The sequence below is a fragment of the Notamacropus eugenii genome, chromosome 2, assembly GCF_028372415.1.
Source record: "Notamacropus eugenii isolate mMacEug1 chromosome 2, mMacEug1.pri_v2, whole genome shotgun sequence".
NCBI lineage: Eukaryota > Metazoa > Chordata > Mammalia > Diprotodontia > Macropodidae > Notamacropus > Notamacropus eugenii.
This window is the reverse complement of record NC_092873.1, coordinates 254,849,685-254,866,113: the sequence shown is the minus strand read 5'-3', so window position 1 is coordinate 254,866,113 and position 16,429 is coordinate 254,849,685. Positions and strand designations below refer to the sequence as shown.

General features: G+C 38.2%; 1 protein-coding gene across 2 annotated transcripts in view; it reads left to right on the top strand.

Moving 5' to 3' along the window:
- Positions 1-16,096, top strand: part of PRKN (parkin RBR E3 ubiquitin protein ligase) — a 1,884,374-nt gene extending 1,868,278 nt beyond the window's left edge. For both annotated transcript variants that reach the window (XM_072637710.1, XM_072637711.1), the window contains 2 exons: positions 9,293-9,410; positions 13,184-16,096. In XM_072637710.1, coding sequence (XP_072493811.1) covers positions 9,293-9,410; positions 13,184-13,296 — 231 coding nt within the window. In that variant the 3' untranslated portion in view covers positions 13,297-16,096. The remainder of the gene's footprint in view (positions 1-9,292; positions 9,411-13,183) is intronic.
- Positions 16,097-16,429: the final 333 nt, after the last annotated feature.

The following is a 16,429-nucleotide window of genomic DNA, read 5'->3' as shown; positions in this document are numbered from 1 at the left end:
CAGCTTTAATAAACTAAGAGCCTGTCACTAGGCAAAATAAATCCTTCACTCAAGTGACATTTTAAAAACAAAAAAGAATAGCATCACTTGGAGGGAAAGCATTCAGAGAGTATGGGGAGGGGGAGAAAAAGCAATCATCTATTTTATTACTTCTCGTTCAAACAAGCAGCTGCCACATGTAAATAATTAAATGCAATAATGCATTTAAAATGATGGGTGTTCCTCTCCATTTTTTTCATTTCAGTCCCTTTCAACAAGTATTTATTGAGCATCTACTGTATACCTATCACTGTGACAGATACTATGGGAAATATAAAAGAAGTATAGGCCTCAGTTCTTGCCCCCCAAGGAATTTATACTCTTTTGGAAGATATAAGTCTTATCAACCCAAAACAACTTATTTTCAAAATAGTATTCATTTCATGATTTGTGAATTCAGTGTAGGAAAAGTCAGTGATTTAATGGTGACACATCAGTAAGGGAATGGCTAAACAAATTATAGTTTGTGCACATAATTGTGCAGTTCATGAAAATATGGGAAGAATTGTATTAAGCGATGACACTTGAAGAAAACAGAACCAAGAGAATAGTATGCAGTGTCCATGATGTAAAAGGTAACATTGAAGAAACTGACGAATCTTAATGAACAAATTGATCTCTGGAGATACAAAGGAAGCATGAATTCCTCCCTTCAGTAGAGAGGAGGGAATACAGAGGTGGAATGCAGTGTGTGTGTGTGTGTGTGTGTGTGTGTGTGTGTGTGTGTGTGTGTGTGTGTGTGTGTGTGTGTGTGTATCAGCATAGACCACTATGTTAGTTGGTTTCGCTTAAATGTTGATCTTTGTTACAAAGACTCAGATGTGAAAAAGCGGACCACTGAGAAGGGGAAGAGCATGGGAAGTAACTGGGATAAAAGCAAAAGGCAATAAACGTCAGCCTTACTAGCTATGTGGCCCTGAACAAGTTGACCTCTCTGAGCCTGAGGTTGTTCAGCTAAAATGAAAGTAATGATATAAAACCTGCCTCACACCGTTGCTGTGAGGTCAAGATCTTTGTGAATTGGGAGGCATTATGGTGCAGTAGGAAGAATATTGGATTTGAAATCACGGCGCCTTCCTAGCTACACCAATCACTTTAGCCCTCTGGAGCTCAGTTTCCTTATTTATACCCTGGGCTACCTAGGTGCTGGCCTGAGTGACCGTCACCTCCTGTGGCTCAGGCACCAGCTGTGCCTTCCACATTCCCTACTTTGTCTCACTGAGCAGAGCCTCTATTTCTAAAGGTTTTATGCAGTGATTCTACAGTAAGTACTGTGCATACTTTAAAGTGATGAACAGATGTCACTTCTAACTATTATAGTTGTCGGGGCACCTTGCACATAGTAGGCATGTAAAAGAAATGACCTGTATTTTGCACATAGTAGGAGCTTAAAATAGATGACCTGTATTTTTTAAGCACCTATTTAAAAGCACCTACTTGTCCCTACTGGATATAAGATGCTCTGACAACACCAATATAGTTATGCTGTTGCCCCTGCGTCTACATCTTTGTGACTGCATTTGGGGTTTTCTTGGCAAAGATACTAGAGTGGTTTGCCATTTTCTTCTCCAGCTCATTTTACAGATGAGAAAACTGAGGCAAACAAGGATAAGTGACTTGCCCAGTGTCACACAGCTAGTAAGTATCTGAGACTGGATTTAAACTCAGGTCTTTTGGACTCCAGGTCCACTACTCTATCCACTACACTACCTAGCTGCTCTAAAATAGTTAAAATTGACTTTTATTTATGTCTTCAAAGTTCACAAAGTACTTACTGTAGAATTATTAGAACAAAGAGTTAGTGAGCTTCAAGTTTTAGAAGCTTAAAACTGCTCTAAGATTTGTGGGATACCCCATATTTGTTGAATTGTGGGAAAATGCAGCAACAGCAGAGAAAGTCAGTGACTTGAATTGAAATATTAGCTCCTCAGCCACAGATTTGCAATGTGTAGCAACAACACAGTTGTTCACTTTGCAGCAGGGTATGTTCATTTTCCTCGGAAAGAGAAGGAGCCTTGGAAGGTTACTCGATTCTCATTTAAATGCATTTCTGTCATTCATATTCACAATGAGCATAATAATTTCTGGTAATTACTTACCTAAGTTAGATGTGAGTCAGATACCTGAATCCTGGCTCGTAATCATTTATTAAGGATTTTTTGTTGTTGTTCAGTTATTTTTCTGTTATATCTGACTCTCTGTGACTCCATTGGAGGTTTTCTTGGCAGAGATACTGGAGTAGTTTGTCATTTCTTTCTCTAGCTCATTTTACAGATAAGGAAATTGAACAGAGTTAAGTGACTTGCCCAGGATCACACAGTTAATAAGTGTCTGAGGTTGGATTTGAACTCTCAAAGATGAGGGTTCCTGATTCCCATCACTCCATCTACTATACCACCTAGCTGCCCCTTTATTGAGAAGTAAAACCACCTAATTTTTCTTACTTAGGAAGCTACGTTGCTTAATAGATAGAGGACTGGGCTTGGAGTTAGGTAGAGCTGAGTTCAAATTGGACCTTAGAAAATTACTAGGCAAATCACTTAACTTATGTTTGCCTCAGTTTCTTCAACTATGAAACAAGGTTCATGAGGGCACTTACAGGTTGTTGTGAAGATCAAATGAGATAACATTTGTAAAGCACTAAGCCTGGCCCGTAGTAGGTACTTAATAAATGCTTATTTCCTTCCTTTGTTCCCTTCCGTACTCAAATACGGATTTTTCCCCTTCTGTCAATCTCACCTCAGACACTTGACACTCACTAGCTGTGTGACCTTGGGCAAGTCACTTAACCCCAATTGCCTCATCCTGGGTCATCTCCAGTCATCCTGGTCACTGGATTCAGATGACTGTGGAGGATAAGTGAGGCTGGTGACCTGCACAGCCCTCCTTCACTCAAAACAAAGTCAAGTGCAAGTCATGTCATCATTTCTCTGATGGCATTGTCTTCTTCAGCAACGAAGGATGAACACAAACAACAGTTAAACGCAAACTATTCTAAAAAAATTCTAAAGTGGTACTTATACTAGAAACTTTGCTGTTTAATATTTGTAGTTCCTTTTTTTCCATCCATTATAAAATAGGTATTTATCATCTGAGACAATTAAATGGCCTCAATACATCACAAAATTTAGAGTCAGGAAGAATTAAGTTCAGATTCTGCATTAGATATTTACGAACTATGTGAGGCTGACCAAATCCCTTGACCTTTCTTAGCATCAGTTTTCCTCATCTGTAAAATGGTAAAAACAATTGCATTTATTTCACAAGGTTGTTGTGAGGACCAAAGGAAATAACATATATTAAGTGTTTTGCAATATAAAATACCTATTATAATTATTATTATTATTTAGCTATTGTACTTTTTCTGTATCTAAATATAAATATAAAATTTCTCATCCTAAACGTATGTTCTTTTGTCAGTTCCTCTGCTGCATGTAGTGCCTGGAGTACAGCTGGCAGTGTTTGGCTACATCTCAGTTATGAGCACCAGGAATAATCATCAGACAGCCTTCCAAATGCTCTCTTTTGATTTCCTGGAGGGACTGAGTGGGCACTTAGAACAGGCAGGGTAGTCTCTGGTCTGTCTGTTCAGCATTAGGGGCAGAAATCTCAGCCTTCCTACCACTTTCCTGTTCCTGTATATATTAAAAACATAATAGTGATGCTTTCAGGAATATTGAATGAATAGAGAAACCCACTTGGAAATGCGTAAGATTCCTGTTAATGCCATAATGGCCATATGCAAACGGTCACTAAAAGATAATGCAGTTCCCTAACTCACCAGTGGGGGGCGGGCAGCTCACAGGGAGTTAACCATCCAGTTCCTTCCATCAGAACATCTGTTTCATCTGTTCTGAATGAATCTCTGCGCCCAGCTCCCCAGGAGGCATGTAGAACTGTGGAAACTAGTTTTTGCCAAGGCTGTAGATCTCAGTAATTATGCATCAGCGTCTAATTGCCGCCACAAGCATGTACCATTTGGGTATTTAATCTTCATATGAATGGTGAAATTTTAAAACCGAAGTTCACCTAAAAGGATTTCTGTCTGAATTAGGTCAGCTCTATCATGGAAGATTAGTGATTCTCTAATCATGTTTGGAAAGTGAATGCAATTTGGATTTTAATATTATAATACTTGTCTAATTACTACACAGTCAAACAGATGTCTTATCTAGTTTATATCTCAATACTTCAGAGACCCATGATCTCATCACTGCCTCCAGCCCTCTACCAGTACAGATTGCAGACACCAAACACTCCCTCCACCTCCTCCCCCATACACACACATCTTAAGAGATTATCCTATTGGGACTGTGTTCCTCCCTCCATTTAAAAAAACAAATCACTCAGTGTTCAACCTTCTCATGATGAAACCCTGCAAATTTGACTCAGCTTGTTCTCATGACAGATATATAGTTCATAACTTTAGAAGACCTGCCAAAGTACTGTACTACCATAGCCCTTGAGAATCCAGTCACTTGTACAATATATTATGGCATTGAGGTAAGAATTTCCTTAAGTACATGATATCCAAAACAGGAAGAAAATTCCTAGAATATATAGAACATGTATATACAAATATATTCCTCAAAATAATTTGTATTATATTTTATATATATTTGCATATACATATATATGTATGTACACATATATGTATGTTTTAACTCCCTCTTGGGAATTTGAAGTAACCTATGTTTTCAAATGGGACTCAGAGAAAATCTGGCCAGCCATCAGTCTCTTAAATTAACTCAGGCAATTTCCCATCTTCTTATATACCTTCTACCCAAGGATCTTGAACATTTTCATTACAGAACACAGCATCTCTTTGAGTCTTGACCCATAAAGTGACTCTCAGGTCAATGGATGAGCCTGCTATGGTGCTTTGGAGAGATCACATGTGGTTCTTCATCATTTATCACAGAGATTAGGATCTTCCTAACAATTCGAGCTGTCCAAAAATAGAATGAGCAGCCTTGGAAGTTAGTACGTTCCCCCTCATTTGAGATCTTCAAGTAGAGAATGGATAACTAACTGTTGGGAAGATTGTAGAGTTGGTTTTTTGAAATAAAAAGATTGTATTGAATGTTCACTGAGTATCTTTATAACTCTGGAAACCTCTGATTCCAAGATGCCATGACATGAGCTGAGAGGAAATTCTCCTTTACTCCCTAGTCTAGTGAATGAGCAAGAGAGAAATGCCCAGTCATACAGAACTAGAAAATGGCAGGTCTTATTTCTCTTCTTGAGCCACTGTGATACAAAGAAACCTGGTAATTTGTAGTGAGTTATCAAATGCCATCTCATTGAAAAACCCTTATTACAAAGCATCAGGAGAGTAGGATATTGCTCTCCAGTTTTATAACTCAAGTTAGGTATATAGATCCAAGACTAAGTGGAAGACTATTCAATTATCCATTTAATCCTTCAGGTAAAAGTTGGTTGTTAAGTCTAATAAATTGTGCATGACTACCTAGATTTGTCTCAAATGGATATCATCATCATCATCAAAGACCATGTTAATGCTCTGCTAATATGTGGCACTGTTCTAATCTCAGAACAGAAACATTTGGTCATGGTCTCTTCCCTATAAAACTTTGCAGCTACAGATTTTAAGAGTCACCTAGACAATGATGTTTGAATAAGTAGCGGGAGAGACCATTTGTCCATGATTTCATTAGTTACCTGAGCTCAGTTGGCCATACAGAAGTTATTGAGGTACCTTGCTACCTGTCATTCACACACATCCCATCCAGTAGATATGGAAGAAATGCTTCAGACTTGACTTTTTTGCTGATGGGCTTCTGGACTTCATTTTCAGTTAGTCTCCTTTGCTGAGAGAAGCTATTAACAGTGGTAGAGGCTATAGAGATGATGTAAATGATGCCAATGGAGAAAAATCTCCTGCTTTAGGTATTTAAGAGGTGACTAGTGATCTTTAAGAGAATAGTTTTGGTAGAAGGAAGGCAGAAAGCAGAGCATAAGGAGTTAAGAGTGGTGAGAAAGTAGAGTTAGGAATGAGATAACTCTGAAAGAGTAGGGGAAAAAAAGGAGAAATGGGGAAAGTAACAGTAGAAGGACGAAGACTTGTCAGTTCCTCCTGGAACCTTAGAAGACTAAGGATAGTGCCCGTACCAACCATGTTTACCCCTTCATTCTTTTCTAACTCTTCTCATGGACCTTTCTTTACTCCCCCACTTTTCAGCTTCCTTTTATGTTTTCTTTTCCCTCATTAGTATATAAGGTCCTTGAGGTCAAAGATTGTTTCTCTTGTTGCTTGAATTTGTAATCCAGTGCTAAGCACAGTGCCTGACCCATGTAGTTTACTCAATATAGGAATGCTTGTTGACTTGACATGAAGAGGGAACAAATATTCACCACCCAAAGTAGGAGTTAATGAATTTCTTAAACCGATTTGGATTTTCAATTAGATTTCAGTATGTGACTACAGCTAAATACTTCTCTAAAGTTATAATAATAACAACAGGCATTTATATAGCACTTTATAGACATCATTCAGGACATAAGAATCACAGATCTGGAGCCAGAAGGAGTTTCAGAGACCTTGTAGTGCAACCCCCTCACATTCCAGACATGAAATAAATAATTTACCCACAGTTACACAGTAGTAAATATCTGAGGTGGGATTTGAACCCAGTTCTCTACCTTCAATATCAGGTTTCTTTTCCCCCTATTGTATCACTCTACCTTCAAATAAATGTTGTCTCAATTGTTTCACTCAACTATCACCAAAATGGTGGAAAGCCCACTGGCCATGAAGTGAGCAGACCTGGATTTAGATCCCACTTACTATCTATTTGGCCTTTGGCAAATAACTTATACTGTCTGGGCCCAAGTTTTCTTATCTGTAACATTAAGGAACTAGTCTAGATGGTCCCTGAGGTCCCTTCCAGCTTGAAATCTGTGATCCTTTGATCCACATTTTAAGACGGGGAAATTAAGACACGCAGAAGCTAAGTAACTTATCACAAAGCCAGTGTTAGGGGTTACTAAACTGAACCACTTCTGTGTTTCTATTAGATTTAAAATTAGAGAGGGAAAGATAACTTAATCCTGAGAAGTTCTATCACAGGGAGAGAGGTTCGGTGTTGTTCTTCTGAGTTTAGCACAATAAGGTCATGAGTGAAATAAATCTGCAGCAGGGAAGAAAAGACTATTCCCAAACACTGAGTCATGCTGTTTGGATTAACAATTGGAAAAACATTTCTTCTCTGCAGTGTCTGTGGCCTGGAACTAAACAAGTACCAGTTTTCTCTGTAGATGTTGTTCGGTGCTTATGGTAAAGTACAGATTGTAGTCACTGATGAATTAGGCAGGTACAGAATGAATCTTTCCAATGAAACATTAGAAGATTCCTAAGCTCTTCTGAATGAAAAGTCAAGGACAATTCAGGCCCAATGACCTTTCCTGCACATATACCTTCTCTTCTGCCTCACACCAGCACATGGCCTTATCTCCTGGTCTTGCTCCTTCCTTGGCCACATTTCAGTGGTCAAAATCAATGGAAATGTCATTCACTTCAATTCAACAGTACTTATTAAGCACAGGATTTGCCTGTGGTTACAGGAATAGCCCTGCCCAGGCACTGCTCTCAAGGAGTTGACAGTCTGTAGATAACAGGAGTGCTTAAGCTTTTGTTGGTTTGTTTATGGAACCTCTTTGGTAGTCTGTTAAAACCTATTGACCCCTTCTCAAAATTTTTGTTGTTGCTTAGTTGTTTTCAGTCTTGTCCAACTCGTCATGACCCCTTTGGGGGATTTTTCTTGGCAGAGATATTAGAGTGGTTTGCCATATCATTCTCCAGCTCATTGTACAGATGAGTAAATTGAGGCAAACCAGGGTGGAGTGACTTGCCCAGGGTGAGATAACTAGGAAGTGTCTGAGGCCAGATTTGAACTCAGACCTTCTTGGCTCCAGCCCCAATGCTCTCTCCACTGTGCAACTTAGCTGTCCTCTTCTCAAAATAATGTCTTTAAATTCAAAAAATTATATTGAAAATATAGTTATCAAAGTATTAAAATAACATGTTCAAAAACCCCAGAATAAGAACCCCTAATCTAATTAATGGAATTCATAGTTTTATATTTACTAAACTTTTCAAGTGCAGATTATTTCAAAGTAGGAAGAGGAAGAATGAGAGAATTCTCAGTCAAAACAATAAAAAAGTGTATCAAAGTATAGCAAATGGAATCATTTTTCTAATGTCTTTAGTAGGCATTTATCATATACTAAGGAATTCTTTATGTTAATTGCGTTTAGTAGAATTTATACCTAGCTTTTAATACCTCAAGAAATCTGTAACTAAGAACTGAGATTTCATCAGTATGAATAATCCCAAGAGTGGAAAAAAAAAATGGTCCCCATTCACATGATAATAGATAGTTTCATGAGTCATCATGACCAAAAAAAAAAAAAATGCCTTTCTGCTCAGCAAAGTAGCTTCTTAGACAACAAACCCACAGCCCATCACCTGACCTTTGCTCAAAACTTTTCCAACTTTATAGGCCTGCTGGTGTTGGCCTAGCCTTCAGGAGCACAGAGTTACCTTCACACTATAAGGAAAGCAGGCAATGTGACGAAATGGATAGAATGCTGAACTGAGCATCGGGAAAACATGACTCCAAGTCTCTTCTCAGATGTTTACTGTGTGACCCTGAACAAGTCACCTAGTCTCTCGCATCTTTTGTTTCCTCATGGGATAATATCACCTCCCTCTCCATCTGCTGAGAGAATCAAATGAGCTACTATATATATGTGCTTCGCAAACTTTAAAGTGACATGTAAATGTTACTATTATTATTAAATGTTATTATTGTTAAGTTCCAAATATAGAATTGAAGAACAATTTTACTGGAGGCCACTCTGTATTTGTTGGATAAGATCAATTTTACTCTTTTCGTCTAAAAGATTTTAATTATTCCCGTCTTTCAGATTTGGGGGAGTCATTTTTGAGAAGGGTTGGGATTTTCATACAGGCATTCTTAATCTGGGGTCTGTGAAATCCTTTGTTGTTGCTTTTTTATATTTTTATGATTACATTCCAATATAATTGATTCCCTTTTTAATCCTTTGTATTCTATTTTATGCATTTTAAAGCATTATTGTGAGAAAGGGTCCATAGGCTTTACCAGACTTGCAAAGGGATCTGTAATACACAAAGAAGGGTTAAGAACCCCTGTTCTCATCACATATGTGGAGCTGAGCTCAATAAGACCTTTCACCTTTCTTTACATAGGCCTTTATGGTGGATGAAAAAGCTGCTGAGAGAGCAAGATGGGAGGAGGCCTCCAAAGAAACAATCAAGAAGACAACGAAACCTTGTCCCCGTTGCCATATACCAGTGGAAAAGAATGGTGAGTCTGTCTTACAGTTTAAAAAGAGTCAGGACTTAATAAAGCTGTCATCAATGAAAGTTGGCAGCATGATTACAATAGTAAACTGAGTCATAGATCACAGTATCCAGGTCAGTCTCACTCATGATTCCATTGTGGGATTTCAGTCTATTAATTTCTATTTCAGTTACCATCTGTAACATAGCAAGAGTTATATAGGATCCTGGGTATCCCACACATGGATGCATTTTGAAAGGATGCTTGACCTATGGTTCCCTTGAGGGTTTCCAAGTCTCAGTCTTGGAAATAATTTCATTGAATAGAAATTGTACATTTAGAGCTGGAGGAGGCCTCTGAGGTCATGAAATCCACCCATCCCCCATTTACAAATAAGACCCAGAGAGACGTCCATATATTGTATCTACTGATGTGGTAGATATTCCCATTAATATTTAAAAAAGAGATATGCAGCAAAAAAGATTGCTGGAGGTGAAAGCTGAAGTCCTGTTTCTATTTCCTAATCTTTCTACATGTTGCCTGTGTAACCACAGAGAAGATCCCTCAGGCTCTCTTACTTTGCCACTGCTGCCTCTTTCAAGGGACTTAGGCTAGATGTTTTAAGGCACTTCTGGCTATAAATCTGTAGTCTTGTGTCCTAAAAGATCAGCTAAATTAAAATCATAGTAAAAGGCATGAAAGTCCTAACCCTGCATTCAACCTTATGAAGCCCAGCTCCCAAACCCTATCAGTCCTAGAAATTGACTCCTTTTCCTATTCTCTGAAACCAAATGGCTTTTCTTCTTCATTCTCTAGAGAAGCAGGTATAAATTGCCAAGTAATTCACCGGCATTTTGTCTAAGAATTTCTACAGTCTAATTAAGATTTAAGGAAGGGTCATTTGGAGGCAATATAGTATAATAGTCACCAGATGTGAGTTTGGATTCTGACTCTCCCATTTACAAGTTCACTTAATCTCTAGCAGCCTCACTTTCTTCATCAGTTAAATGGTATGGAGGGGAGGGGTAGGGAAAGGAAAAGGCAAATAAGTCTTGGTACCCTCAAAAATCCTTTCCGGCTCTAAAGCTTTGATCCAGTGATAATGCTGTGGGGACCTGCAGTTTCTTTCTATGGTCATGTAGCTAATATGTATCAGAGACAGGACTTGAATCCAGGTTTCCATGACTCAAAGCCAGGCTCTCTATTCACTACACCAAACTGTCTCTCATAATATACATGTTCAAAATTGACTGGGATTCATCAGAATTGAGTCTTCGGTGTCTAGGTGGTACAGTGGATAGATTGCTGGGCCTGGAGTCAGGAAGACTTATCTTCCTAAGTTCAGATCCGCTCTCAGACACTTACTAGTTATATGACCCTGGGTTAAGTCACTTAACCATGTTTGCCTCAGTTTCTTCATCTGTAAAATGAGCTTGAAAAGGAAATCACAAACCCCTCCAGTATCTTTGCCAAGAAAATTCCAAATAAGATCAGGAAGACTTAGGCACTACTGAAATGATTCAACAAAACAAAAAATTCAATCTCACAGCATACTCCCAGTGGCAAAATAAAACAGCATTAAAATAATGACTGATATAATTTGGCCAGAAAGCAAGGGAGAGGGAAAGGAGAGGAAAGAGAAGAAGTAGGAGAGAGTGAGAAAGAGAGATAGAGAGAAAATAACATGATAATAGGTAGAGTTAAATGACAAACACATTCACTTATACATGATCCTTGCAGAGATTCTGCTTCAAGCTGAATGATCCAAAAAATTCTATCAGAAGCAGATTCATTGCTGGAATCATCAGATAATTGCCTTAATATTTCAGTCTGCTTTGCTATTGAAGACTTGGGTTTCCTGCTTCAGAAGCAGATGCTGCTTGTATTTGGGAATTTTGAGCGAGAAAGTCTAAATTGTGAGGCCTTTGGTTTATTTTTGAAAAACCAGTTCAGGAAATGCCAATCTCATATGCAAAAGAAAAGGGCATTATAGCTCACAGTTTGTGTATAGCCCAGACTTCTGTTTTCTAAGTCTTAACAAATTCTACAACACTGAAGAAATATCGAAAGATTAGCCACAAGGACATGGCTAACAGAGATGGAGATCCAACCTCAGAGTCCAGAAGGCCAGTGCCCACCCAATTCTCTAAGAATGAGTTGCTAAGCAGGTATTGAGCTGCGTTGGTAAAGGGAGTTTCCTCTCTTCATACCATTGAAATTCAAGGTCTGGTCTGCATTTAGAACACACATGTACACACACACAGTGTGATATAAATGTCCTAAGGGGAGAAATATAATATACTCAGATATTCAATTGCGATTTGAACAATTTGGATATTTATACTAAGAATGCTTTTCACAGGGCATCCATATCTACCCAACCTGTATACCTCTTATCTATTTCCTACCCTAATTGTGCCTCAGGCTATTTGCCCAGCCTGCTTTTGTAATTAACCACAAATCATGAAATATAATACAGCTTCTCAGAAAAAATCCCCTGGGCCTAATACAGTAATCAAACTCATCATTTGCCACCAAGGACCTTGACAAATAAGAGTTACTGTTGTGTTCATCCTTCGTTTTCGAAGAAGATCATGACATCAGAGAAATGATGACATGACTGACTTGCACTGGACTTTGTCTGGAGTGAGGGAGGGCTGTACAAAGTCACCAGCCTCACTTTTTCCTCCTGAGCCATCTGGATCCAGTGACCAGATATTCATCAGGATGACTGGAGACCACCCAGGATGAAGTAGGGGTCCTTGGGCTTTTCAGGGATTCACTTAGAAGGAGGTAACGCCCATTGAGTGAATAGGCCTCTTTAAGAAGTAGTCAGAGAATGGCCCTTTTAATTAGCAAAAGAAAAAAAAAGAACTAAATGAAGCTGGGAGGGAAAGAGAAATTGTTACAATTGATAATCACTCTAAGCCAGCCACTAAGTGGAACATGGACACTGAAAATGAAAGGCATTTTCATTAGAGGCCCCTCCATGGATTCTGCATGAAACTGAGGCCTGTTGTGTCTAATGAACATTGTATGTGCACCCACAAATGTCCAAGGACAAAAAGCAACAAGTTCTTCAGAGGCCTTTGAGTCTAAACCCTTTATGTGATTCAAAGGGAAACTGAGCCCTAGATAGCTGGATAGCTCAATGTAAGATCACTCCCAGGCTCCTAGGATGAAAAATATCAAGGCATTCAATGGCTTTAGAGCCAGACCCCCTATGGTGACTGTAGGTGGGGGGAAATGAGGACAAGGAAGCTTGAGGGACTTGAATGAGATCAGCTACAGGTTTCTAGGCCTAGAGCAAAGAGGATTTTAAGGGCATTTACACTAGAAGCCCCTCCATGAACTCTCCCTGAAACTGAGGCTTAGAAGGCTGAATGACCATTGTATGTGTACCCACAAGGATACAGGGACAAAAAGTGACAAGTCTTTCAGAGTCCTCAGAATCCAAACCCTTTATGTGACTCTAAAGGAAACTGAGTCCTTGAAAGCTGGATAGTTCAGAGTAAGATCACTAACAAGATCTTAGGATTAGAAATGTCAAGTAAGAGTGGTTGGTTACTGAAAACATTACATCTTGTTTCATCCTTTTGATCAATTGCATATTTTTAAATGTAAAAGAAAATCATTCTGAAAAACTCGTTCATTTTGACCCTTTGTCACTGGTGAGTCAATCTCCCTTTAGCAATGACCATTTGCCCTCTTGTGTTAACAGATACTCATTTGTTGTTTCCATATCATTTGCTCTAGAGTCCAGAGTAATCATGTCCTTTCCTCCCTCCACTCTGCAGGAGGATGCATGCACATGAAGTGCCCTCAGCCTCAGTGCAAGTTTGAATGGTGCTGGAACTGTAGCTTAGAATGGAACCGAACCTGCATGGGAGACCACTGGTTTGACGTGTAGCTCAGTAACGTGAAAGCTTCACCAACTACCCTGAGAGAACTGGTAACAGCTCAGTTGGCCCACTGGCCTCTTGTCCTTTTAATGTTCTTCCTTTTCACATGAGCAAAAAGAATTTAACATTACACTTCTTCCAGAATTCACTCGAGATGAATTATGGTAGAATATCATTTTTAGATCTCATTTTAAACACTCTTCTAGAACCCCATGAATTGGGGCATGGTTAAACGTAAGACAATTAAATGTTGTTCACCAACCTCTGTAATGCTCAGATACAACTGGGTAGATTCCAGGTGGAGTTTCATTACCTGTCTTCTGTGGATTGAAAACAGACTTGAATTACCATATGATTGCGACTCTCTCAGGTTTCATTTTGCATACTTGACTTATATAGTTTTAAAAAAATTATTGTTAAATGGGTCACTGGAATGATTTGAGATCTTTTGTGGTTCATCAGAAGGGGGTCTGTTCTAGATTGATTATATGGTTAACTTTTTTTTTAATGTGGGTCACAGCTTCGAAACTAAACTTCAAACTCAAAAACTTCAAAACTCCATTTAAATTTTCACAATACCAGAGGCACAGGGAAAATTTTTGCTTGCTTTGGAGAATAAGCCCAATTGATGATCTTAAATTGTATTAGTGAGATTGTAGCTAAGCTTAATTCTCCATATCAAATGAATAGGAAGTTGGGAAAGGTCATTTGAATTTGGAAATGCTTAAATTATAGGGAATTAATTGAAATTTAGTATGCTTCCATAGCATCTTATTAATTTTCATCTTAGAAAAAAAATTTTCTTAAATTTTTTAGGAGTGTCAAACTTTAGTTTAAAAAAATAGGCATTTCTGAGCTTCAGGACTTTTTTAAAAACAGTCTGGATCCATTGTGAAATTTAATAGAGATGCTGAATGACGAAATTAGGTGCCTGTTATAGAATTATGATAGAAACTAATTAGTAGTGGTGCTCAATGTTAATAAAAAAAACCAGATTGTTAAACCAGAATGTTTATAAATATTAGCATTTCTGGGCCTACATATAATATCCACCTGAATCTCTAGAGGGAAAGATTTATAATACAGAGAAAGAATGTGTTCCTAGTATGTTAACTTAGCACTTCTACTAATGCCCTATTAGTTTGGAAAACTACTGTTTTCTAAATGGGCAGAGCGCAGGACATATTCATATTTTCACAGAGAGATTCATTTTAAAGATGTGTTACAAGTCAGCACGTTCAAAATATGATCTGATGACCTCACTTGGATCTCAGCGAATGCTTTGAACCCCATTTGTTGCAGCAGTAATAGACAAGAAATGTATAAAGACATGTTTGTGATTGATGTCTGCTAAATTCATGACAAAAGGAATTTTTTTAAGTGATAACTTTAGTAATAGTAATAGTTTTGCTTTTTAAAGTAATAATTTTCAAGTAAAAAAGAATTGTGCCACATACACCAAAGAAGCACTCTTTCAACAAAGTTCTTAAGTGAAAAAGTATTAGTCTCCTGAATAGCTATTATCTTTAGATGAATCATTTGACTGTATTCTCTAAAAGAACATTAGAGCAACTGGTAATATCCTAAGTTTCATCAGTACATGAATCTATTAATGATGTTTTACCGGTCCCTAGTAACTTAAATCTGTAATATAACTTTTGTTTTAATCCATAAATCTTTTTTTGTTTTAGTCCATAATGTTTTAATCCATCCATCTTTATGAGGCTTTAAAGACCTGTTAGAAGAAAATTTAGTCTCAGAAGTCAGACCCAGGGCATACCATCTTATTTTTGGCCCAACCTACCCCTACTTTAACATATCAGCTTCTTCTCCTATTTCCTCCTAACTCTATTCTGCCTTGCCTTTCACCTCTAGGGATGCTACAGATAGTACAGGGCAAAGAGAGTTAGTCGCAGTATAAGAGCAGAGGTGTCTTGATCACCCACTCTGGGCCTTGTACTCCCGGCAAAAACCATTGGGAACTCACTTTATGATCCTGAGAATCCCAAACCTGCAGTTCTGTTGCCCTGGTCAGGAAGCTGAGAAAACCCAGTGAAATATCTCAATGTGAAAGGGGAGAGTCACAGAAGTTACTTCCTACAGGTCATGAGTCAATAATTTCCCACTGGTGACTCAGAAATCCCCTATCATGAAGCCCAAGTAAGACACCCTGGGTAAGAGTGGAAGTTGAATAAGTGATAACCAGATCTCCTACAACCAGCAGTTCCAAATGGTGATGTCAAATGAATGCAGCTGGAGCAAGTCAAAAGGCAAACTCCCCTCTTTCAGTCCTTCGACCTAATGCAGACTCCTCTATTGTCTGACGATCTTTTTTTTCTTAATTATTAATGGCCACCTGCTTCCAAATGTGTGATGTTTGGGTTTAAGGGATTTCAATGGAGATTACTTACACAGGGTCAGCCTGTTGCATCTATATCTTAAACTACTTTGTTTTATGATATAATTATATAATACAGTATTTAATTATCTGCTTTTTTTTTCCTGATAGCTATTTTTTGTTTCAGAAAGGAAACATGAGTTTGAGTCATTAAAAATGGGGAGAAAAATGACAAATACAACCAATAAATATATTCTAAATGATATTATCTTCACATCACATCACAATAAATGTGAAATATGTATCAAAGTTCTCCACATATCACAAAAGACAAAAATAAAAGTTCTTTACAAAAGTATCTTTGTTTTCTATGCAACAACTAGATTTGCCCTTCTGAACAATCAACAATTTGCTTGTAACTTTGTTTGATGATGTATTTTCAATAAATGTTGAAAACGTGGTTGGGGAAATGTGTTGTGTTTTGTCTAATGAGCCAAGCTCACATCCTCCTAGAAGTCTTTGGTAATTCAGTGGCTATTTTTCAGATGTGTAGAGTCCCAGAATAGCTCTGCTTGCTATACTGTGGTTTTGGAGAGCGCTGTCAGAATACAAAAGGGTAGTTATAAAAAGCCAGTATTTATTCAGAAACCTGGCCGTGTGCTTTCTATCTCTGCTCATAAACTTCCCTAAAAAGCTAAAAACTGAAACTCTGGTTTGAGGGAAAGGCTGGCCTTTGGTACTGAATGTCTCTGCCTTTCAAAGTCATCTCTGTGAAAGTCACTGACACTTGCGTTGCTGTTATC